The sequence below is a fragment of the Nerophis lumbriciformis genome, linkage group LG02 (assembly GCF_033978685.3).
Source record: "Nerophis lumbriciformis linkage group LG02, RoL_Nlum_v2.1, whole genome shotgun sequence".
Lineage (NCBI taxonomy): Eukaryota > Metazoa > Chordata > Actinopteri > Syngnathiformes > Syngnathidae > Nerophis > Nerophis lumbriciformis.
Window position 1 is genome coordinate 19,683,125 of NC_084549.2, and position 26,417 is coordinate 19,709,541.

The 26,417-nt window shown below is 38.7% G+C and overlaps 1 protein-coding gene across 2 annotated transcripts; it reads right to left on the minus strand.

Moving 5' to 3' along the window:
* Window positions 1-4,723: 4,723 nt before the first annotated feature.
* gclc (glutamate-cysteine ligase, catalytic subunit) lies at window positions 4,724-20,052 on the minus strand. 2 transcript variants are annotated; one of them, XM_061956401.1, is made up of 16 exons: window positions 19,464-20,052; window positions 17,745-17,857; window positions 14,368-14,550; window positions 13,285-13,398; window positions 13,032-13,090; window positions 12,799-12,935; window positions 12,604-12,678; window positions 9,919-10,035; window positions 7,193-7,331; window positions 7,005-7,117; window positions 6,840-6,932; window positions 6,665-6,769; window positions 6,499-6,580; window positions 6,305-6,414; window positions 5,482-5,602; window positions 4,724-5,384 (listed from the first exon to the last, which is right to left on the minus strand). In XM_061956401.1, the coding sequence occupies exons 1-16, from the start codon at window positions 19,611-19,613 to the stop codon at window positions 5,203-5,205; spliced, it is 1,893 nt and encodes a 630-aa protein (XP_061812385.1). In that variant the 5' UTR covers window positions 19,614-20,052; the 3' UTR covers window positions 4,724-5,202. The 2 variants fall into 2 exon arrangements, with proteins under 2 accessions (XP_061812385.1, XP_061812302.1); XM_061956318.1 differs by having other exon boundaries at window positions 12,799-12,965.
* Between the last annotated feature and the right edge of the window lie 6,365 nt (window positions 20,053-26,417).

Below are 26,417 nucleotides of genomic sequence, written 5' to 3' on the forward strand. Positions count from 1 at the left end.
TATAGTACAGTGATTCTCCAACTGTGATACTTGTACCACAAGGGCTTCATTTAGTGGTATGCCAAAGATATGATTATTATTTAAGTACAGTGTTTTATTTTCCCATGCTAAAACACAGTGTTACTATTCAAACTGTGTGCAATGTTACAGTGTCTAAGATATTAAATATACTTGTTAACTTAAACCATACTTGCCAACCTTGAGACCTCCGATTTCGGGAGGTGGGGGGTGGGCGGTCTTGGGCGGGGGCACGATTGGGGGTGTGGTTAAGAGGGGAGGAGTATATTTACAGCTAGAATTCACCAAGTCAAGTATTTCATATATATATATATATATATATATATATATAAGACATACTTGACTTTCAGTGAATTCTAGCTATATATATATATATATATATATATATATATACACATATATACAATATACAATATGTATATATATATATTTTATTATATATATATATATATATATATATATATATATATATATATATATATATATATATATATAAAGAAGAGTAATACTTGAATTTCAGTGTTCATTTATTTACACATATACACACACATAACACTCATCTATGCATTGTTGAGTTAAGGGTTGGATTGTCCATCCTTGTTCTATTCTCTGTCACTATTTTTCTAACCATGCTGAACACCCTCTCTGATGATGCATTCTGCTTTGTCTCCTTGTTGTGTGCGCAGTTGTGCACTCTCTAAAAGCCCTAGATGTTATTGTCACATATGCATGTACAGTAGATGGCAGTATTGTCCTGTTTAAGAGTGTCACAACATTGCCGTTTACGGCAGACGAACTGCTTTACGGTAGACGAAAACGTGACTGCTGTTGTTGTGTGTTGTTACCGCGCTGGGAGGACGTTAATGAAACTGCCTAACAATAAACCCACATAAGAAACCAAGAACTCGCTCTCGATCATTCTACAGTTATAAGTCATTGGGCAGGCATGCTGTTTATATTGTGGGAAAGCGGACAGGCTGTCGACACGTCACTGAGGTCCGCCCGAATTTCGGGAGAAAATTTGTCCCAGGAGGTTTTCGGGAGAGGCGCTAAATTTCGGGAGTCTCCCGGAAAATCCGGGAGGGTTGGCAAGTATGACTTAAACATCGGCCTTGCTTTTAATGAATACTTAGGCCTACGACGCTACTGTCATTTAATCAATCAATCAATCAATGTTTATTTATATAGCCCTAAAACACAAGTGTCTCAAAGGGCTGCACAAGCCACAACGACATCCTCGGTACAAAGCCCACATAAGGGCAAGGAAAAACTCACCCCAGTGGGACGTCGATGTGAATGACTATGAGAAACCTTGGAGAGGACCGCATATGTGGGTAACCCCCCCCCCCCCCCTCTAGGGGAGACCGAAAGCAATGGATGTCGAGTGGGTCTGACATAATATTGTGAGAGTCCAGTCCATAGTGGATCCAACATAATAGTAAGAGTCCAGTCCATAGTGGGGCCAGCAGGACACCATCCCGAGCGGAGACGGGTCAGCAGCGCAGAGATGTTCCCAGCCAATGCACAGGCGAGTGGTCCACCCCGGGTCCCGACTCTGGACAGCCAGCACTTCATCCATGGCCAACGGACCTGTGCCCCCCCCCCCTCCACAAGGAACAGGGGAGCAGAGGAGAAAAGAAAAGAAACGGCAGATCAACTGGTCTAACAGGGGGGCTATTTAAAGGCTAGAGTATACAAATGAGTTTTAAGATGGGACTTAAATGCTTCTACTGAGGTAGCATCTCTAATTGTTACCGGGCGGGCATTCCATAGTACTGGAGCCCGAATAGAAAACGCTCTATAGCCCGCAGACTTTTTTTGGGCTCTGGGAATCACTAATAAGCCGGAGTTCTTTGAACGCAGATTTCTTGCCGGGACATATGGTACAATGCAATCGACAAGATAGGACGGAGCTAGACCATGTAGTATTTTATACGTAAGTAGTAAAACCTTAAAGTCACATCTTAAGTGCACAGGAAGCCAGTGCAGGTGAGCCAGTATAGGCGTAATATGATCAAACTTTCTTGTTCTTGTCAAAAGTCTAGCAGCCGCATTTTGTACCAACTGTAATCTTTTAATGCTAGACATAGGGAGACCCGAAAATAATACGTTACAGTAGTCGAGACGAGACGTAACGAACGCATGAATAATGATCTCAGCGTCGCTAGTGGATAAAATAGAACGAATTTTAGCGATATTACGGAGGTGAAAGAAGGCCGTTTTAGTAACACTCTTAATGTGTGACTCAAAGGAGAGAGTTGGGTCGAAAATAATACCCAGATTCTTTACTGATTCGCCTTGTGTAATTGTTTGGTTGTCAAATGTTAAGGTGGTATTTTTAAATAAATGTCAGACATTGTTGGTCATTATGGTGGTACTTGGAGAGCCAAGTGTTTTCTGGGGTGGTACTTGGTGAAAAAAGTTTGAGAACCACTGGAATAGTAGAATGCGATCCCACAGCAGTGTGTGACCATGCTGTTGAGCCTGTGTGGGGTTTTTTTCACACGCGGCTCAGGCTCATTACTGTTAAAACAATATGAAAATTGCACAATAGTCTTGTTAATAATGGGACTTCACTCATCCAATCCACCAAGCAAGTCAACACCAACATCAAAATGAGCTCTTTGAAGATTTTGCACATTTGACATGGGCGCAAATACAATGAGGCATCATTTCAAACGTGCTTTCCAAAAACCCATTGCTACAAATGCGAAATACCTTTACAAACTGTTTCCGTTAATAATTAAATATCACAATTGAGACTTCAAAAAGTGATTGAAGTAGTTATTAGCCAACTTCGATAAAGGTAGCAAAAAATAATTTGCAGAGCAGGCATAAATATAGTGTATTATTACTCTTACAGATGAATGTACGTACTACTCGTATATTAAAAGTAGAATTATTTGACTATGAAAATTAATTATGAAAGTGCTAGTGTGAAGAAAATGGTGACTTTACCCAACTCACAAAATGAGGACCTTTTAAGAATGGACTCAGGTAAGCATCGTCTGAACGGACATGTTGACATAAATAACACTCACCATAAAGTACTCGGAGCCTTCAGACGGTCAGCGAGTGGATATAGACTTAAAAAACACTCAAAGAGCGACTCTTTTCCCCCCTACTCCCAACAGTGGTTAAAGTGCCAGTGTTGGCACAATGTACAGCCTTGCCAGTCCGACGAGAAGGTAGTATAGAGTGGGCGGGGCGGAAACGTGTAGGAATTAAAATGGACTACAAATATGGCGGACGTAACGTAAAATGACGTATTGCAATCCTATCAACGGTCAAGCTCATCATTAAAATGATAAAACACAATTAATTCTCGTCTTAAATAATCAGCTCATGTCCATTTGATAAAACTTTTTAGTGCAATGAAATATGTCCTTAAGTCACATTATGCAGAATATTCACTACGATGTTCAGATCAGATTACAATTTATGATCTAGTGTCTAGCTGAGAACTGTGAGTGATCAAGTGAAGGTACAGATCTTTATAATGGTGACGACACCTTTATTGCTGTTATGACCTTATTGTTTTGGTTGACAAACAGCCCGCCTAAAAAGGCAGTTCATAATTAATAGCTAAAATAAACATGAATAAGATATAAGGCAAATATTTTGGACAGTCGCACACGTCTTACACGCATTGTTCATTTCAGCAAATAACTGATTCATATGATAAAATCAATTGTTCTGGTAACTAGGGATGTCCGATAATGGCTTTTTGGCGATATCCGATATTGTCCAACTCTTTAATTACCGATACCGATATATACAGTCGTGGAATTAACGCATTATTATGCCTAATTTGGACAACCAGGTATGGTGAAGATAAGGTACTTTTAAAAATAAATAAAATAAAACAAGATAAATAAATTAAAAACATTTTCTTGAATAAAAAATAAAGTAAACCAATATAAAAACAGTTACATAGAAACTAGTAATTAATGAAAATTAGTCAAATTAACTGTTAAAGGTTAGTACTATTAGTGGACCAGCAGCACGCACAATCATGTGTGCTTACGGACTGTATCCCTTGCAGACTGTATTGATATATAATGTAGGAACCAGAATATTAATAACAGAAAGAAACAACCGTTTTGTGTAAATGAGGGGAGGGAGGTTTTTTGGGTTGGTGCACTAATTGTAAGTGTATCTTGTGTTTTTTATGTTGATTTAATTAAAAAAACAAAAACAAAAAACAAAAACAAAAAAAAAACCAATACCGATAATAAAAAACCGATACCGACCATTTCCGATATTACATTTTAACGCATTGTCGGACATCTCTACTGGTAACATTAGTGACCTAAGCGTGTGTTTTCCCTTTATAATGAGCCTGGACAAGCGGTAGGAAATGGATGGATGGATGTAATGCACAGAAGTTATGCAAGTGGTTGGTTTGGCCTGTGGTTCACTGACGCCATCTAGTGGATTTAAAAAGACATAGCACTACAGGATTGGTATAAGAATTTTTAAAGGTTTGTTTTTTCATTTTGATACCCGTTTTATGATGGGGATGCTACAAAAACGTTACATCTTCCCTCTAGGCCATGTGAGTAAAGACAGAAATCTATGAACACTATTATTAGAACGTTTACATCTTTACATTGCTGTCAACAAAACTTTGCTAATTGTTAAGGCAACATAAGAAGTCTTTGGATGTAAATAAAATAATCTTCCCGCAACAAAAACAACCAGAAGTGTTGTACAGATTTATTCTGAAGCAGCATAATCCTGCACACGGTCTGTCCTTGAAGGCAACACCACCTCCAACTACAATTACAAGCAGAGTAAAGCAGGGCAAAACAAATCATGTCCAAAAGGCAAAGAAAGCTCTCATAGATGCAACGTCACAACACAGCGCGCCATGTCAATGTTTGAAAGAGCAGTGAGGTACAGTATTTACAGGAGAGAAACACACACAAATGCAAAACACCTTGGTAATTTTACAGTGTCACACAGAGATGTTTCATGTTAAGAGAAAATAAATACACGATTTCTATGGCATAACCTTCATGTCTTAATCCTATTAAAATAATTTTCATTCATAAAAATCTGATACAGTATATGTACATAGCATTGCTGTAGTGTTTATTTATTAAAAAAAAAAAAACATCTTCTAAAAACTGGATTTTAATTTAATCAGCATATTTGGTGTTTGTCTTATCCAAGTTTTTCTTACTTGAACTTGTTGACTGGCTTCCCAATGAGCTCCGGGCATTGTTCTTCGCCTTTTGCGATCTTGTCACACCTTACAATGAAGTCATAGTTGATCTTGTCGGTTATAACGCTGTCCTGCTTGTACTCGGGGTGCTTGGCCACAAAGTCCCTCATCCACTTGGCCATTGTCATCAGCTCGCCTGGCCAGCAAAACAAAGTGAATCTCAAGTGTCAAAGGGTGTAAAAAAAAAAAAGAAAAAGAAAATACACTTTTGTGGAAAGAAGTTAAAAATGTACCTGAGGCGCGCTTCTTAATGAGCTTTAGGTAGTTCAATATGGTGCACCTTGTGTCCACGTCAACCTCCATGTTCTCCAAATAGCAGTTAAGGATAGGAATGAGCCCTTGAAAAACTCCGTCCTAGTCATTTAAAAAAAAAGCCAATCAGGAGAAGCAAATAGGATTTCTTATAATAAAAAAAAAAGCCCTCAGAAGACTATATACATTTTACTGTATCATACCAACTACTCATAAAGTAGACAAATACATAGTTTTTCTTCAAAGCCTAATAAAATGTAACTGTAATTTAACAAACTTCACCCACTAGAGGGAGCACTTTATACATGCAGTTGTTGTCATTCTCCTTTTTTTAATTTGTACTTTAGACACAAGTTAAAATCATACCGTTGTGGTCCATTTATTTTAGGGAAATTTTAAAAACATATTATACTTTACACTTATTTAGTAATGTTTTCTGAAAAGCATAGAACAAAATTTTTGCTTGCATTTGTTTGTTTGTTTTCACTACTGTAAAAATGGTTTGCAACTGAAAGACCAAGTAAAAGTGTGGGTCCCAGGGTTGGAACAGAACCCCTGACCTAACACACTTGCGTGGTGGCGTCCAAGAGACAATCCAGCAGATGCTCATCGGAAAACATTGTAGTTTCATATATCCATGCATTTCTAATTAATGCTCTATTTTGATCAACAAACATATGTAAGCTAATTTAAGAGTGACATGAAAATCATTAATAATAATACTTTAAAACTAGACATGCAGGGCAATGTTGAATTTTTTTTGTTTTTTTGCATGTATGTCTTTCCACGCATGATGGCACTAACCTTTCCGTTGATGATGGTGTCGATGCTCATCAGTGTGTAGTCCTCGTTAGTGCAGTCTGTCTCCAGACCGTTCTGGGCAGAGGAGGCGCTGTCGAGGCCCGGATTGCAGCCTGTTTGTGAGCAAAACATAATAATATGCAACAAACCAATCTCCACTACCTGGCATTAACGTGAGACTGCGGGTTTTCAATTACTTTTGAAGATGTCCTTTCGGAAGTAGAACATGCCCTCTTGCACAGCGTTCCTTTTCTGTGCCACTTTCATGTTTTCGTCCACCTGATGGAAGACAAGTCTGCATCAGAGCGCCCGTAGAGAGCAATCATCAACTAATCCACTAATCCATTCAAAACATGTGTTTACCTTGGACAAGGGGATGAGGAAGTCCAGCTTGTAGGATAAGATGACTCTTGTCAGCAGGACGACGAATACAACATAAGCAGCGTTTTCAAAGTCGGTTAGCTGTACCTGAAAAGTGAAATGTGTCATTGTTTTGTATCTAATAGTTGCATTCAAGCATCCTTAGTTAATCTCTGACCTCCATTGGGCGGAACTCAACTCTCCAGCCAATGTCTGAGTTGGGAGGGGGTGGTTTGAACCTCATCGTCTGCCAGTTGGTGGACTGGAGGTTCTGTCAAAAAACCCGAGAGGAGTTGGAAGTGTTAAGACACCAGTACTGTTTAAGGAAAAGTGAGATCCTCACCTCAAAGTGGTCTGACTCATTCTCGTCGTCCTGGTTCAATTTCTCCTCGTAGGTGCAGAGCGGATCACGGATGAAGAGGTGAGCAATGTGCTGAGCCAGCAGTTTGTCAATTCCTACATGTTTCCCACAAGGTAAGTTCCACATGTGTACTTCATGATTGGATGAGGTTGTATATGCAAATTCAATACCTGCACCGAGCAGCTGCTGATAGATGTTCTCATCTATCGTCAAATCGATGTCGTTGTACTTCTCGCCGCATTTTGACAAGTAGCTGTCGATGGAGTCGTATCTTGACTTGAAAATTCTATACTTGTTATTTTTTAAAGCCTACAAAAGGACAAAAAATGGTTGTACACTCAAATATTAGTGAACATTTCTTCTCCTTTGTGGTTTGCTTTTAATGAAAGGGTAAAGCGCTAACCTATGACAATATGAAAAGATTGTAGTGTGCATATCAAAAAGATTGGATGTATACACACTGTTGTAATGCAGCCTGTTGACTTTATAACTGCAGCTCTCCTAACTTTTTGGTTATTTTGAGTCATTCCGTTTATTACTAATGGTCAACATTATGCAAGGTGGCAGTTATTAAGAGGTATTGGGAAGAGCCATTGCACTGATTGCACCACCTGTACGAGTTGTCCAATTCATACATTCTGCTTGTTTATTAAAAAGTAATCTACGAGGCAGCCGAGACCATACCGACTTTGGAGAGTTGGGGGAAATTACCATACAGTGAATTTATTAAAAAAGTGCCCAAAAAGCATATCAATACAGTTGGTACAGCTCCTCATTTAAAGCTAATACAGTCCTCCCTCGCCGCATTGCACTTCACTAGGGGACGGCGTGGCACGGTTGGGAGAGTGGCCGTGCCAGCAACCTGAGGGTTCCTGGTTCGATCACCAGCTTCTACCAACCTTGTCACGTCCGTTGTGTCTTTGAGCAAGACACTTCACCCTTGCTCCTGATGGGTCGTGGTTAGGGCCTTGCATGGCAGCTCCCAACATCAGTGTGTGAATGGGTGAATGTGGAAAAAGTGTCAAAGCGCTTTGAGTACCTTGAAGGTAGAAAAGCGCTATACAAGTATAACCCATAACCAGTGTTGGGTTAGTTACTGAAAACCAGTAACTAGTTACAGTTACTAGTTACTTTATTTCAAAAGTAACTCAGTTACTAACTCAGTTACTCAAACCAAAAAGTAATGCGTTACTGTGAAAAGTAACTATTTAGTTACTTATATATATATTTTTTAAATTTTTTTAAGGCCCCATTTAATGTCCTTTTAGCCTTCATTTTAGTACTGTTATTGCACTGGAGAATAATACAATCTGTTGATCAACTTGACATGCATTTGCATCACTGAACTCTGCTAAGCAATGTGCTCTACATACAACACACAAAGACAAAGATATGTTTTAAAGGGCCAATTTGTTTCAGACCAGAACAAATTGACAAAACTATTTTAAATAGCTGCAACTTAACATACATAAGTAACAAACAGCATAATAACAATAGCTGTAAAACAAGAAAGGCACACACTACATACATAAAGCCTAACCAGGCGTTTTCTCAAGGAATTCTGAAATAAAATCATGTCTGAAGCCCAGAACACTCTACACATTTCCCCACTTAGTTTAGAGAAAAGGAAATATTAGCCTGGCCCACTAGTATCCCTCTTTAGGTTTGTGAACTTTATAGTCTAAACATTTAGAGTGATGTGATAATCAAACACTCTAAAAGTTTAAAATGAAAGAGTATATAAGAGAATTGACAGAGTGTGTGTACCTTCAGTGTGCAGTGCCTCATTAAAATCCAGCCGCTGTTGGAGGTGGAGGTGAGTGTGTGTCTCTTTACTAGCTTCGTCGAAGCATGTTGTTTTTGTCGCTGTTTCAGCATATTTGAAACTTACATTCAGCTAAAATGTTCTTTTCTTTGTGGTCGATAAAAGAAACGTACTGAAAATATCTCCATTTTAAGAAACTCGGCTTCGGGTTTCGCCATGACGTCTTGATAGTAGACACAGACACGACCCCTCCCACACACACACACACACACACACGTACACACAGACAGCGCGCGGCGCGCCTCTTTTTTGTCGCCTCTTCAGCAGCGCTGCAACACTCAGATCTTCTCAGTTTCTAGCCGATACTACATAAAAAATAACGCAAAATAACGCAGTAACGCATCATGTAGTAACGGTAACGGAGTTACTGAATATAAAAAATAACGCGTTAGATTACTAGTTACCGCCGATAGTAACGGCGTTACAGTAACGCGTTACTTTGTAACGCGTTAGTCCCAACACTGCCCATAACCCATTCAAATATTGCGACTTCAAACACACTGTAGATTTTTTTTTTTGGAAATCACCATGTTCTTTAACATTTTGCCCTAAATTAAGCATTTCAAGTATAAAAATGGCTAAATGAACTAAAAATGTCAATAGTATAATAGTAGTGGCCACTAAATGAGACCAAACCAATCAGATTGTGCTGTTCAGAATTGTGGCCACTGATTGGCTCAACTCAGACCGCACTACTATATAGTAAAGTTGACTAAATTGTATTATTTCATCTTTAGAGAACTCTCATAATGTTGAAAAATCTATTCAGGAGGTAGTAAAAAATGTTTATGATTATCCTATGAAAATATTTGATTTATAATTATTGTTTCCTACTTTGCGGAAATTCATTTATAGCGGTTATTGAGGGCTTACTGTAATAATGTATTTTCCTTGCTCCAAGTTATGTGAAGACAGGGACTGATATTGCATTGGATAATGTGAATGGGACCATACCATTTGGTTACAGTGTTTACACATGTACATATTGTGATTTGTCAAAGGCTTTGGAATCAACATACAAATAAACCTACCTCAAAAAGGTGCAATGTCATGTTGTCTCTAGTGTCTCACCTCGAGTCCGCGTTCCTCTCGTGTCCTGTCATCCACCGAAGCAGAAATAACCCCCCAGCGACAATCAATGTCTGACACATGGCCTCTGTAGAAGGGGGAGGCTGCACTCAGAGCCATCTGCGCACAGTCAAAATAGTACTCAATGGTCATCACTTTAATATCACATTATTGGCCTTAAATAACATTTTTGTTTTAGAGTAGACTTGTTAGTGTAGAATCAATCATCAATGCTATGAGGGAAGCTATGGGATTGCCTACTTAATGAGCTTATAATAGTTAAATCAATTAAAAGTTTGAGAAAATGTCTTCGAGCATAAGTACAGAACATTGTAATGGCTGGAAGTCATGTATTTTGAGATACTATTGTGCAATACATCAACAACATGCATTTATTTATGTCCTTTTTACTTTATAATGTGCTTTTAAACAAGGCATCGGAAAATGGAAATTGAGTTGAGTGTAAGCATTTTGAGTTGCTGCATTCTTTCTTGATAAACTACTTTTGCAAAACTGTTAACTAATATTAACATCTAAACAGCCTACTTTTTGTTTAAAAGCACATTATCTTCTTAGCCTGAACTTGTTTTCTTAGACTTCTGTCCTCACACCCATCGACACTTGCTTCACATGGAAAGCTTATCTCAAAATATTTTATTGGTCTAGTTGTGTCACATGGGGAAGAGTTACAATGCACATAACTGGTTTGTGTTTCTCCTGTGTGCATGCATTTTTATTTACTATACTACCCAATGACACAAAAACTGCCAGGAAGTACAGTAAACACCAACAATTTGCACTAGTTAAACTTTGATTTCAAGATTCAATGAAAGTTGAACATATGTGTTAAGTGTCTAAAGGGGAACTTAATTGTTTCATTTATTTTGTCTATCATTCACAATCCTTATTGTGAATGACAAGAACTATTTTGTTTTTCTTTTATTTATGCATTCTAAATATGAAATAAATGTGTTTAAAAGTCTGCTTACAATAGAGCCTATGGGAGTACCTCTATTCTGCCAATAAAGTGCTCTAAAAAACATCTCCGTCAAGGTTTTATAGACAGGGAGTAAGGGGACAGCGCAAGTTTTGGAAGCTCCTGAGGGGCAAAAAGGATTCCGGGGCAAGAGTAGAAACATTTTTCTTCTTCTAATTTTTAAGTTTTCTGCAACAAAAAACTTGAATATATCGATACATTTGATATATTGCCCAGGCCTAGTTATTTATTGGGTTTTATGGGCAGAATAGAGGACCTCCCATTGACTCCCTTATAAGCGGACTTTTATTTAAGAGTTAGAATGCATTAAAAAAATACATCTTCCAAAGGGGAACTGCATTTTTTATTTTGTCCATATTTTACAATACCTATGAGACAAGAACATGTTTTTAATGCATTCTAATTCTAATAAATAAACAAATAAAAGTCTGTTTACAATGGAGCTAATAGCAACCATGATGTCATTGCACTTATTGCTTCTTTTCCGACTATAAAACCCAATAAATAACCATCCAAAAAGTGCCAACAATACTCCATTTACATTTTGACTGATAGAACGTTATCAGTCGGCATCTTAATAACAGCAGACATTGTACAGAAAGTGATATTTTATTATGTTTGTTGGCTCTCATGAAGTCTGCAGTGCATAGTAATCAGTGATGTTGTGGAAGGAAAAAGCGAACATTTGTCTCTGAAATTAATGCACCGTTGTATGCTTAAAATAAAAAATACGTAAATATTACATGGTATTATGAATGTGCTTGTTACTACATTACATATATACTTACAGCATGTACTGTATATACAACCTTGATGGAGGTGTTTGGATGTTTTTAAGCGCTTTATAGGCGGAATACAGTGACTCCCTTTGGTTCCATTGCAAGCTGATTTTTGCGTGCATTAATTTACTATTTAGAATGCATAAAAAAGAAAAACATATGTGCTTGTCTTACATAAGGATTGTGAATGATAGACAACATTCCAAAAAAAGTGCAGTTCCCCTTAGAGTGTGTAAACTCATTAGCTTGTCTCTATTGGCTTACCGGTACAAATGCATAATTACTGATGTAAAGTAACCTGACTGCCAATGTAGGAGCCTAAATGCTGTTTAAGTTAATTTACATTTTTATGGAAGGTGCTTTATGTTTATTCAGCCAAAATGGGACTATTTATTTGCATAATACGAAAATGTATATATTTGCATGCTTAGAATAATTATTACATTTGTCTAAACAGTTTGATGACGTAACTGTGTAAATTGCATATATGGCGGAAGGATCTGTGTGGTAGGTTGGTTTTTGGACACAGTGCATTATGGGTAATGGCAGTCAGGTGCGGGGGAATTGAGCCACACAGTTTTTTGACCTCACTCTTACTTTTTCTTAGTCTTGCTTTTTCTAACACCTACTGTAACAAACTCTCTTTATTTTTGCCATTCCTTTGTTCCCACATCGTTATTGTTTTACGTTTATGAATAATCAAGTGACAAGTAAACGATACAAAACGAAGAGGAGCGTCTGGAGTTTGTTTGTTGTTGTCAAAGCAAGCAAGTAGAGGAGCGTCAAGCTAAAGGCTTAATTAGGAATCTACAGCCAATTTAAAAAAATAATAAAAATATTGTTAACAGACAATTTGCAAACACCAAAGAAAGCAGAAGGTTAAGAAATAATATCTGGCACACATCAACTCACCACTATCGGACAGAAAGTTGCTAGTTGGTCATAAAGATATCTTGCCTCATCAATGCTGCAAGCTTGGAATGTAACCTGTGAAAACATAATAAACGTGTTACCTTTGTTGCAGATAACAGGCCAGACTGCATCATTTTATCTCAAACTGAAACGTTAAAACGCAGTTCAGCTTTAATACACTTGAATGTTTGCTACCTGGAGGCAGCAGTTGCCCATCCCAAAGCCCATGGCATCCATGTAGATGTGATCAGGGAGAGCTGCCCTCGCCGACTCCCCGTCATCTTCAGGAAATTCTTCCACAAATGGAGATGGGGTGCACTTGTCTCTAAAGACTGAAACCCAGCAAGTTGAAAATAAGCCTGCTAAATAATAGTGTGGAAACATGAACAATAATGGATGGGTTAAAAAAAGTCAACAATGCGACTTACTTGGCACGTTAATTGTAACTTTCTCTCCTCGTCTATGTCGTATGTTCCTGGTGAGGGTGCTAATAAAAAAGAAAACATGCACAAGAAATACATTTAAGTGCTATACGACTTCTGACAGCAAAAACCTTGACAAAAGATACACTGACAATGTGTACAACTATAAAATAAGGACACCAAATGTATTTATTGTTATCATTTATTTATATGCCACCAGATCAGTAACTAACAAAACATGAAGTTAGCTGGTGGCTACCTGAATCTTGGGTGTATGTTGATGGCTTCATCTGGGAAAAACAGTGACTTTGACACTCCGCTCTCAACAGGTGTTGGTGGATACTCGGGGTTGGTAAAACCAGGGCAACCCAGCCTAATGTACAGAACAAAATATGCAACAATGAAAAATATACATTATCTGCTCTCTTTTTGCTACGCATGTGGTTAAGTGGAAATATAAGAGTCCAAGGGTTAACATAATTTACATGTTCAGTACATTTAAATCATTTTCAATGAATACATACTGGCCTTTTGTCCACATGGAACCAGCCAAAAATCAGTGCACATTTACATAGAGCCCAGGAAACATTGTGAATGTTTTATTACACACCCATTCGTGTTATAAAGCACATGCTGTTGCACTAAATCAAACCAACACTTGTAAGTAAATAACTTCATATTTTGTTGTTAAATGAGATTTAAAAACATTGAAAGCTGTCTTCAAATAGTCTAGGATTCGATTCCGAGGAGTCTGAATCGACTATCAACTTGGAATATTCATATATACGCGAGAGAGCACACATATGTGATGTTACTAACACTTAGCGATTAGTCAGTATCCACTACTACATATCACCATCTGTTTATTTATCTTAAAAAAGGCCATATGTTCAACTGATCGTTGACGATGTGCAAAATCCAACATATCAGATTCTACTGTGAAAATCTTTAGTCAAGGACAGCCCTAAATACATTTCTAATGACACACCACAAAAAGCTCAGTTTTTCCCATCCACACACACGCTCAGTCAGTTTTTTAAAAACTTCACTCTTACCGGAACTTTGCAACACCCCACTAGCATGACAGTCTGTAACAGTGTTAAAAGGACCTGATAAAACGAACACCCCAAACATCCTAAAAATTTTTGGTTTTATTTACCTTAGGCATTTTGATGTTTTTTATGTCACTACAGAACCAGTGAGGGCAAAGAGGGAAATGGTGATGATACCATATAACCAAAAAAGGAACTTATAAGAAAATGCCTCAGTGCAATGAACAATACATTTCACTAATAATAATTACACACCAGCGGATTCATTTCACAACACTTAAAATATGTACCTTGGAAATGAGGTGATAGTGCATAGAATTTCATTCTGGTTGAGAACAGAGGAAGCCTCTCGTCGTCTCTTCCCCATGTTGCCCTCCACAGTGTTGAACTCTGACATGGTTCCGCCATATGGCTGGCCTGGCGTTCCCTCTATCATGTAGCTGCCATACTCGGGCCTCCAAAGTGTTGGGTGGCTACCCAAATAAACACACAAATTGCAGTGTTGAAGTTCCACGTTTCAGGAGTTACCTCTGATTGACTCAACCCCTCCTCTATCTTGCATCAGCCAGAGGAGGGGTGCTTACAGCAATGGATTTGTGCATCTGAGCGAACAGTAATGAGGAATGTTGGGCTGTAGTATGCTCACTGCCACTAGGATATCCCTCTGGGAGAGAAGTTGGCGGCACAAATGTAGTAGCCATGTGATGGATAGTGTGGCAGGCATAGCACTTACAAGCATGTGCAAACTCAATGCAACTTCAGGTCAGATGTGTGGAGAAAATTCCTATGGTGGGTGTGGACAGTCTACAGCGCAGATGTCCTCCAGGAAAGAGCATCGTATCAGCATATATCGTTATCGTTATGTATTTAAGAAAATCGTACTGAAATATTAGATGGTGCAGCATGACTTTGCTTGGACTAAAAAGTAAAAACATTTTGACATGGTGACCCCAAAGGGAATAAGCGGTAGAGAATGGATGGATGGATGTTGATGAGACGCTAATCCTCTCTCTGAACCCTATTGATGTGCCCTTGAGCTACATTCTTTTCTTGCCTGCATGGCCATAGAATCTACAGTATACCCTCTTTCCAGGCCCGCCCCTGGAAAAATTTGGGTTCTAAGCAGAGTTTAATTTTGAAATGTTGGTACTTTTTATCAAACTTGGATTTAATTTGATGCGTGTTTGGTACAAAAAAAAAATTAATGGGAAATAAATTGTTTCAATGTATGTTTTTTAGTGCAAAATCATTTTAACAGTTTGAATTAAATCCCACCAAATCTCCACCTAGGATTTCATTCCAATGAGTCTGTTTACCAGCCCAACACTAACACTGTGCGCCCCGGGGGACAACATGAATGTCTGCGGAAATTTGCCGTTATATTCTTACCGATGACAGAACAGGAGAAAGCTAGAAATATGTTTGCGTTAAAATTTCAAATGAAGCGCCCTGTTATTTAATCATTGAAATTTGACATGCACATAGTCACGGAAAACGGGCCCAAACACACACATAGTGAGCGTGTGTTAGTGCTGAAACAGTTGATCCAGCATTTTTTCTTATATGCGTAATGATTTAGGAATACTGTATTTGAGAATTTCCTCTTGAGGGACTATTCAAATATAACACAAGAAAGGCATTCTTAAAAGGTGTCACATAAACATGTCCTTGTTGTCTACATAACATGTAATGGTGGTTCTTTGGTCAACATTTTGCATAGATTGTGTTTAACAGACCATCTTCAAGCCGCTGTCTGACAGTCTCTTCATGATTTGCCGTTTTGTGGTCGGTCTTATTTATGTGCCTCAACTTTGACTGCGTGTTCTCCCCGTCAGCCATGTTGTAGATTTTAGCGCTTCCTTATTGAGTCTACTGACGGATAATAAGTTTGAAGTCGAACTTAACGCTACCTTGTATTAGAAATGGCAACACCGGAGAATGCATTTGTATGTAGGTGCCAGGCTGTCCCACAACAAGAGTACTGGTATAGACAAAAAGAAGGTGCTTATTTACTACAGCTTTGAATAGGGATGTGAATCGAAAACCGGTTTATATTCAGAGTCTGTTCCCAGTGTCTCAATTCCTTGGAATCGCTTGCCATTTATTATAACGGCTCTCTGATCGATCCTTTCGGGTGGGGATGACGTTGCGTAGTGACGTAATCTCAAAATGGCGGAGGCTGGGCGCAACAAACGCTTTAAAGTTGACTAAATTTTACAAGAAAAGACTGCAACAGCGCTAATTGTAATAATTATAAGGCAGCTAGTTCATCAAGAGGGGGACATATTAGCAATATGCTGGATAATTTGAACAAACAACATGCAATAATTATAAATGTAAATCGCATTTTAACCGCTCCCATTTAATCCCAGCAGCAGTAATGCTAGCACGTCATCTGAATACAACAGGTAGATAGATAGTACTTTATTGATTCCTTCAGGAGAGTCGCCTCAGGGAAATTAAAATGTACTAATACTAATCCAAAGCTATGGATTAGTATTGTACAATATGTTTGGGTAGGGGTCCTGCTTTGAAAATCATTTGTACCCCTTTCAGAGATCACATTTAGTTCCCCTTAAACATCATCATGTTGCACAATGTGCATGCACAGTGTGCATTCCTGTAACTTTCTCTAGTAACAGCATTCCATGATTAATATCAATAAATTAACATTTATAATAAATGACAGTAGAATAAGCACACATATGACTGAGGAGTCATTGTGTAACTTTGTGTGGTGTTTGAGTTGTCCGACTTTTTGTGTGGCCATAAACGCACCAGTGGCTTAGTGCTATGCGTGTTGGTGACAGATGACAAGTTGGTTTTGGCCTGCTTTGTACGGCAGAAAATTAAAAAAATCTCGAGATAGAAGTTTTTTACTCATGTTTTTGGTGTGGTTATGGCCGAATATAAACAGTTTTGCTCAATAAAGTGATCGATATAATTCCTGTCCTCGAAGCATCTCGATAGACGTTACAATAATTGAATGGTGTTCAATTGAACGGTGTTGACGAACATCGTTAGGGCCGCTTGTTGTCACTGTCACTCAGAGTTGCATTGCAAAATTATACAGAATAAATGTGTTTATTTTGTTTAGAATTCAGATGGGATTTGATTTGGTGCGCGGCATATATTTGCTGTGCGCAGAGGCCGCTTGAGCAGTGTGCAATTGCGCAGGCGCGCACCTGAGAGGGAACGTTGTATTCAATATATACAATTTAAAAGATGCCTTAAAAAGCAGCATTTGTTGCCTGTCCGTAGTATTGTGGTTGTAGTTTGCAGTAACTACCCTGCATCACACTAAAGTTAAAGTACCAATGATTGAGAGATGCATAATAGAAATAGTTCAGATTGTGTTGGAGTAGATTACTTCTTCTTGGCTGGTCAAGTTAAATTATAACTTTTCTTTCCCAAGTTCGACAAGCAACAAACACAATTGTGAATGAATTATTATTCTAATATGTGATTTAATTTGATTTAATCCTGACTACAGGACAAAAATCATTGCTGGCAGTGTAAGATGAGACCCCATCTAAGAATATGCTCAGTAACCGTGTGAAGCATATTGTAAATATAAATGTGACATGACAGGGTGGCGTGACAACAAATGAAAGTGAGTCAAATATGTGTCGTGGCTGCAGGGCCAAGTTTTGTAACGTTGACTTACTTAGGGTTTATCTTTTCACCTTGACCTTGGAGGGTATCCAGAACGTCGCTGCCATTCAGCGATAGTCGAACCTTTTCATGCTTGTTGTCCAATTCCACCAACATGTACTCCACCTCAAAATAAACAAACAATACGTTAAATATTTTGTCTGATATTCCAACACATCGGTGTGAGCTTGCTCGACTTTTTCCATGCTGCTACACTTGTAATCCTCCTGTCTGGAAGAGGGCTTAATCTATAACAACAGCATTCCACATTGATAAAACTCATCACACAAGGTTGTACTAGGCTGACATTCCACATGAGAGATCACAGCCAGCAATAGTGACAGCAAAGCATACTTTTGTGCACATTATCACCCTGTCTGCTATTTACAAAACCCCCACAAGGTGTTATTCTTTGCATTGCAAGTGTAGCATGACTTTTCAAAATCTACTTAAGAACGCCTCCGGGTTTGGTGGTGAAAGATTTTACAGCACTTTCACTTTTCAAATTCATGGGGTCGCTCGTAATGCCACACGGCATTGCCTAATATTTTAGCGTTATTTAAAATGTGTGTCCTCGTTGGGCCAACACAGACAGACAGACAACATTCACACTCACATTCACACACTCGGGTCAATTTAGGGTTGCCAATCAACCTATCCCCAGGTGCATGTCTTTGGAGGTGGGAGGAAGCCGGAGTACCCGGAGGTAACCCACGCAGTCACGGGGGAGAACATGCAAACTCCACACTGAAAGATCCCGATCCCGGAATAGAACTCAAGACCTTCGTATTGTGAGGCACATGCACTAACCCCTGTACCACCGTGCTGCCCTAAGTGTAGCATGACTTTGCAAAATCTACATGTGGTGCGAAGCCCCTGGATGATGAAAGAATTTACAGCACTTTCACTTTTCAAATTCATAGTGTCGCTCGGGCGTTGCCTAATATTTTAGCATTATTTAAAATGTGTGTCCTCTTTGAAACTCTTTACTGTACAAGCAAACATAGCTGTCAATGTGTATGGAAAACATCACACCCATGTCTAGAAAAACCACACATTTTATATGCAGTTATGGTACATCCATCCATTTTCTACCGCATGTCATTTTCGCAGTCACGGGGAGAACATGCAAACTCCACACAGAAGAACTCGAGACCTTCGTATTGTGAGGCACATGCACTAACCACTGTTCCACCGTGCTGCCCTAAGTGTAGCATGACTTTGCAAAATCTACAAAAGAATGCCTACCTGGATGATGAAAGATTTTACAGCACAGTCACTTTTCAAAGTCATTCATTCAAACTAATATTTTAGCATCATTTAAAATGTGTGTCCTCTTTGAAACTCTTTACTGTACGTGCAAACATAGCTGTCAATGTGTATGGAAAACATCACACCCATGTCTTAAAAAATCACGCATTTTATATGCATCCATTTTCTACCGCTTGTCCTTCATCGCAGGGCCAACACAGATAGACAGGCAACATAGACACATTTGTTCTATTATAAACAAAAGAGGACACGCCGTTTTTAAAGCACTAGTGTGTGAATGTGAGTGTGAATGTTGCCTGTCTAGCTGTGTTGGCCCTGCGATAAGGTGGCGACTTGTCCACCTCATCCCCCGCCTTCCGCCCGAATGCAGCTGGGATAGGCTCCAGCACCCCCACGACCCCGAACGGGACAAGCGGTAAAAAAAATGGATGGATGGATGCCTGATACTGTCACTTCTTACCTCGTCGCCCCATTTTAGCACATCCTTCTGCCGGTCCTTCAGCTTGTTGTAAATGTTGACAAACTGGATGATGCCGTGTGCTCTGATGTGATCGGCATGCTTCTTTGTTTCTTCCCAGTTCAGCGGCGACCCTTGACTGAGTAAACCCATCTCAAGAGAGCTTGCCTTGCGGTCTTCTCCGGCTAACTTCCACGCCGTGTGCTAGCTAGTACGCTAGTTCGCCTGCCCCAACTTGTGCCAAGCCAGCATAAAGTCTCACACGCGAAAAATTGGGTTATCCAAGGGGGTCCAACATAGATGTCGTGTTTCCGGCGTGCTGGAAGTAGAAAATTGCCTGTCTTTAACTTTAAAGTGTGTATCTACAAGGCCCCTGCTCATCACTTGCTAATACCCGGTTAGCTGACAGACACGCTCCGGTTGGATGCTAACTGAAACGCACTCTGTGGGGGCTTTTTTTTTGTCACTTGCCTGCTCATTTAGGGCGCTTTATAAACGTGCACTTGTGGTAGGTTGAGCCAGAGGTGTCGTAGCTGCCAAACCAACCCACTTGAACCGAGTTCAACTGTCTGTTGTACATAATGGCCACCTCCCCCTGTGCACAGTTTGCGTGTGACGTCACTATGACTCAGCATTGTTTGCTGGACTCCCGCCTGTCAGCGTGGCGCCTTCAAATGCCGGTGGACAAAGTCGGAATACTTACTAGCAAGGAAGAACAAGTATTGGCACCCGATCTTAAAAAAGGTAACACAATAATAATAAAATGTACATTATTTCCACAAAATATTTTAAGGGTTTAGGTCAAAAACCAAAAGAGATTACTTTGTGGAAGAAAAAAAGGAAATGGATTTTTAATAAGTGAGTTTGAAAATTACAACATTTCCTCCACGTTTCATTTTTATAGTCAATTATACAACCTAAAATAAAGTAGTATTTTCTATACTTCTTTTCCACAAAAACAAGTATGCCCCCCTTTGTTCCATTATTATTCCTGTATACATATTGTTAGAAAAATTGTATATGTATAATTGTATATCATATAAAATAGGAACATAGACAAATAATGTATTATTTTTTAAATAATATTTACGTTGTACAATAGAGTATTACCAGTGCAAAACCCCCCGTAAAAATCAGGTTATACTGTAAAGTCTTCTTGCAAATGTTCTCTCCGTTTCTCTTTCATGATTACATTTTTTTTAATTATCACGTGTTAATGACATTTATAAATGATGCTATGCATGTATGAAAAAAGACAATTCTAGAGGTCTGAATTACGAGATATCTGTAAATATATATATATAAAATACTGTCTATATGTATAATGTAATATACGTATCTATGTATCTTTATGTATAAATGTGCAATACATATATAAATATATTTATGTACGTATATATATATATATACATACACACATATATATATATATATATATATATACATATATATATATATATATATATATATGTGTGTGTGTGTATATATATACTGATTTTGAGATTTATATATATATATATATATATATACATATATATATATATATATACTGTATATATATATACATATATATATATATATACATATATATATATATATATACTGTATATATATATACATATATATATATATATATTTATATATATATATATATATATATATATATATATATATATATATATATATATATATATATATATATATATATATATATATATATATATATATATATATACATATAAAGTATTGGAAACTCAGAGAAATTGAGAGAAAAAACATTTCTGATTCCCATTGTTTTTCCGTAATTTTGGTGTTTTTATATTGAGGATTTTCTTCTCCTGTATACATAGAACAATGACATTTTATTATAATTAGTATCATTATGCATACCTATAGCCTTTTCGGTCGTAACACTGAGAAATTCAGTCACTATTATTATTTAGACAATAATTTAACAACATAGAACTAGAAAATCAACATTATAGCAATGTTGCTAACCGACAATATATTTTATTCCCTTTAAATAATATTAAATTAATGATTGCATTAGTCTATTGTAATATGCAAAATATAGATAGGCTTCAGCCAGGGGCGCCGAAAAGGGGGGGGTAAAGGAGACGGATTCTAGGGGCCCATGATGGAAGGGGGCCCAGAGAGGCCCCTAATGATGATGAAATTATAATACAGAAAAAATAATGACACTGTGTTGGGGGCCCTGTAAAGATTCTTTTCCTGGGGCCCAAAATCCCTAGCGGCGCCCCTGGCTCCAGCACACCCCGCAACCCCGAAAGGGACAAGCGGTAGAAAATGGATGGATAGCTTATATTTTGTGATTTTTTTTTTCTATTTTTAAATACATAATTTATTCTGTATTTATCTGTATTTATCTTTAATATTAGCCTTTCCCCAACCTTTTATACATTGTAATCACATGAACACAAAAGAAAAAATTATAAGCATGACACTGCAAACATCCATTCACAGTCCAAAAGTTAACTAACATCTCACCCAAATACCAGCGAGGCTTGTAAAATAGTAATTTATGTATTGTTGAATTGGCTGTCTCCTATTTATTTCCTTCTTTTTTGCTACAGTAGGTATTAAATCAGGCATGCACGCACAATAAGGTCTTTATATTAGGTAAAACAAAAATATTTTAGAATGGAACAAAAAAGTTAAAAGGTAAACCTTTGGCTGTTGGCTTCTGAATGAGAGAATGCTTACTCATGCTTGCTCAGGTAAAAAAGGGAGGGGCCAGCAGGATAATGAACATAACAAAAAAAAGAAAACAAAGTTCAAACAAAACAACCAAATACACGCAACAGAGAGTCTAATCAGCTTAGACTGATCTGTCTCAATGAGCTTACAGTAAACTTGGTACAAAGTACGCTGCAAACTTGTGCAGCTGTAAAAGGCGCAACTAATAGAGACCCCTTTCAAGTAAAAAAAAAAAACATTCTTCAAAAACAGGAGGAAACAAAGAGGCTGACTCAAGAGTCATATGACAAGGGAGGGGAACAATTGAACAAGAACTACCACAAATTAAAAGTGCTTCTAGGCAGAAAAAGGATCTGTTTCTACTGTGAATAATTGATTTGGAAGGACAGGTTTAATTGCTCAGCAGGTGACACTGTGAAATATCCTGCTACAAGAGATAATGGTGGTACAAACACAAAGAAAATATGCAGGAGAACATCAAATAAAAAGACCTGATATAAAAGAGATGTGGTGTAAACCTTTGAACCATGCAACGCTAAAATAATACACAGCAGATTTGGACTCAGGAGAGGACCTTTTGCTAAACATGATGGTAACAATGGAAATTATTGCCGAGACGTTTTTACTCGTCCCTTCTAACCAATCACAACTTCTCATTCTTTAAGATGTCACTAAACTTCTCAATCAATCAATCAATCGATCATGCCTTCCATTTTCCTGACTCCCTAAAACAGGGCTATTCTACTGGCCAAATCCCGCTCGGGAATGACGTCACACACTGTGTGTTCGGTTCAAAACTTGGGGAGACAAACCTTTTTGCAATAAATTCCTAAAAAGACTAGAGCGCTCCTGTTTTAGAGAGGAACTTGGACCACTGTAAACACATTGGCAGATCCTTGAATTGACATTTTAACCTTGTTAGCAAACACAGAACATTGGGGTCCAAACTTGTGAAGCATCCCTTTAGATCAGGGGTGTCAAAGAAATTTTAGCTCAGGGGTCGCATGGAGGAAAATCTATTCCCAAGTGGGCCGGAATGGTAAAATCATGGCATGATAACTTAAAAATAAAGACAACTCCAGGTTGTTTTATTTGTTTTACTTAGGCCAAAAATAGAACAAGCACATTCTGAAAACGTACAAATCACAAATAATCCTCTGCGCATACACTTGAAAAGTTGTTATGGTTCACACTCCTGCCGCCTCTCATTCTGCTGTGCGCTCTGCTGAGCGCACCGCGAGCCACACCCACGGGTGTTCCCCCTCGGCTGCGGTCGTGCCTCCGCGCGGCTGCAATGACTCAGCAATCAACACACCTGCCCGTGATGAGCGACCTGCCTTCAAAAGCCAGCGCGTCCTGAGATCCAGTGCCAGAACATAGCTACTTGTACAGTGAGCCCATTACGTCTCCAGCCTTCTCGCATGTGCATATTCTCTCTCTGTGTTCCCTCCCCGTCGTGTTCATTGTGTCCCGTGTTGTTTCGTTATCCGGCTTCCCGTCGTCTTTCCTCGTTGTCGAGCTGTGTGTCTCGTCTTCCCGGATCCCCTTTGGACTTCCTCTTGCCTCTCTAGATATCGACCTCACGCCTGCCTACTGACCACGACGCCTCGCTCCAGCCCTTGACCTACCGCCTGTCTTTGGACTTCCGAGCCTGCTTTTCCCTTCTTTGGACTTTCGCCTCGATATCAACATGCACCTTCAACACCCGCTGGTGACCACTCACATATACTTACCACACATAGTCTCACTTCATCTATTTGGATTACGCACACACCTCACTTTCATTTGCTGCTGTTAATAAATACGTTGACAGCTAACGACGTCACTGTCTCACTGCCGTCTCCTTCTCCCGCTGTACCGTCACAAAATTCTGAGGAAATTGGTGTAGCTTCAAAGACACAATGAGCACAACTTTGTCTCAGTGTATCTACAATGCCAGGATTAAACTTTAAATCACAGTCTTTCTGGGATTGAACAAAAAAACACAACATGCAAACTCTTCTAGGTATCAAATACCTCCTTTGTCATGTCCACGTATCAATCCGGTGCTAACTCAACAAACCGTAAGAAACGGAGGTAAAAACTATTCAAAAGGGTTATGTTCACTTTTCTCGTGTTTGACAGAGTTACATTTTGGCGCAACGAGGGTGCCAAATGATGATGTGTTCGAAGCAGAAGACATAAAACGGCAGGTTTTAAGTTTCATTTGGGACGAGGAGGAGGAGCCACAGTCACCCTTTACTGTGTACTGCTTGCTTGGCCCCGGTATAAATCGTTTGCTTGCCTAACAGAATTGCAATTGTGACATCCAGTGGACACATTTAGAACAGCAGTTTATTTTGTTATAAAAAAAGCAGCTCATTTTAATACTTGGCAAATTCATCACGCGGGCAGGATAAAAACTGTTCGCGGGCCGTACGTTTGACAACCCTGCTTTAGATCCTCTTCTTTTTGTCAGTTATTTTTCATAACTAGCCTTTTTGTAACTGAGGTGTTGCTGTAACTTCTTTATTTCAGATGCCTGTTGAGCTTGGAAAAGTGGGATAAAAAAAAAAAAATTACACGCGCCAGGCTCGGCGATTAGGGAGGTTTCTACAAGTTGTCCTGCCACAACTTTCACCTCTTCATGGGTTTTGGTAGACGTGTTGCCCGATCGTCGCATCGGACGATACTCTGTACATCAACAGTACTGGAACTTTTCTGATACACCTTATGTATTTCTTCTGAATTACTGACAGGCCTTGAATATGCGTGAGTGAACATGTCTCACAGAGATTAAAATAGCTGTTTGCAACATTTACACAGACGCCTAGAGGGCGCCAACTTTCCAATGTATTTTACAAAGTATATATTCTTGTACGTAATGACGTAATTACCAATCATTTTAGTCAGGACGGTAAAAATTTTCATGATATAAACTTCGTAATAGTGAAAAATAGAGACAATTGGCAAACAAATGTGTTGTGTAATCCACGAATAGTAACAGAAGTGGTGTTCTTGTTTTTATCTTTTGCTTTGAAAAATTTGATTGTGAGGAAGTTGCAAACAGCACCTTTAAAAACTGGGTTTTGTTATGTTTTGTTTGTTTTATGTGTAAAACGTCTTTGTGTTTCTCAAATTATCAGTGACGTGCAGTCACTAGAGGCAGGTGAGGCGGGGCCTCACCTGCCATCATGGAAAGAAAAAAAATGTAAAAAGAAATTTTTTTTTTTAAATTGTTATATGTATCCAGTGATTATACTATAAAGTTATTTTCCATATAACTTCACCAGTTTTAGAATATTTTTATACAAAATCGCTGAATTTTCACATTTGCCGTTCAAATACTGAGAAGAGACGGTGCGGTGAACAGCAGCCAGTTGAGGCAAGTCACTCAGTGCCGCAACATGGATTGCGCAATGACTCAGCTAACTGCTGGCCTGCTGTGCAGTGAGACTGTATTGCTATATGAACTATATTATACATTTCCATAGTTTAATTAGCTATATAATATATAATGTACAGTGTATTTTGTCAACAACTGTATGTGTGTAAAGTATTTCTTGTGCTGAGCGATCATAAAACGGCTGCAAAAGACGCACTGGCTGAGGCTCGCCTCCTGCACCCCCGCCGTAGAATTGTTGTATCAACTAAAGTGTGACGACCGGGGCGCATGGTGATGCGGGGCTCGCTCTCCCAGGAATGCAGATCGGGCTTCGGACACAGCGTGCAGGTAAGAAATGATTTATTTAAGAAATAGATTATACTGGAATAAACAAAAACGTGCTCATAGCACGGAAGGCAAAAACTAAAGGAGCTAGCGTGGGAGCTAGAAGGTAAAAAGGAGTCTAGCGTGGAAGCTAGCAGGTTCAGAGCAGGAAACAAAAGTCGTCATCTGTTGTGTGAAAACAAACTAGGAAGCAAGACAGAATGACAGGGAAGGCAGGCTTAAATAATAATGTCAGTGATGACAAACAGGTGCGCGTCGGCAACACACGCGGCAGGTGAATATAATAAGCAGCCATGGCAACAAACTCAGGTGTACAAAACAGGCACTCAAGGAGTCCAAAACTAACCAAAAACACAAGTACCTCGAAAACGTAAACAAAAATATGATCCGATAACATAAAGCCCACACTTAAACTTTCCACGTGCAAGATTGAATCTATTTAAAAAAATTATTTCATAAGAAGCCAAAAAGTGCAAAAACAATAATGTTGGTGTTGGAGGAGTTGTGAATGACTGCAGGGACACAACATT

Excerpts from the sequence above, each read along its gene's own strand:
- gclc (XM_061956318.1), bottom strand. The coding sequence starts at position 19,613 with ATGGGTTTACTCAGTCAAGGGTCGCCGCTGAACTGGGAAGAAACAAAG. Across the intron at positions 13,091-13,284 it reads AACATACACCCAAGATTCAG|CACCCTCACCAGGAACATAC; the intron begins GTAGCCACCAGC and ends CTTTTTTATTAG. Across the intron at positions 6,933-7,004 it reads ATGAGTCAGACCACTTTGAG|AACCTCCAGTCCACCAACTG; the intron begins GTGAGGATCTCA and ends GTTTTTTGACAG.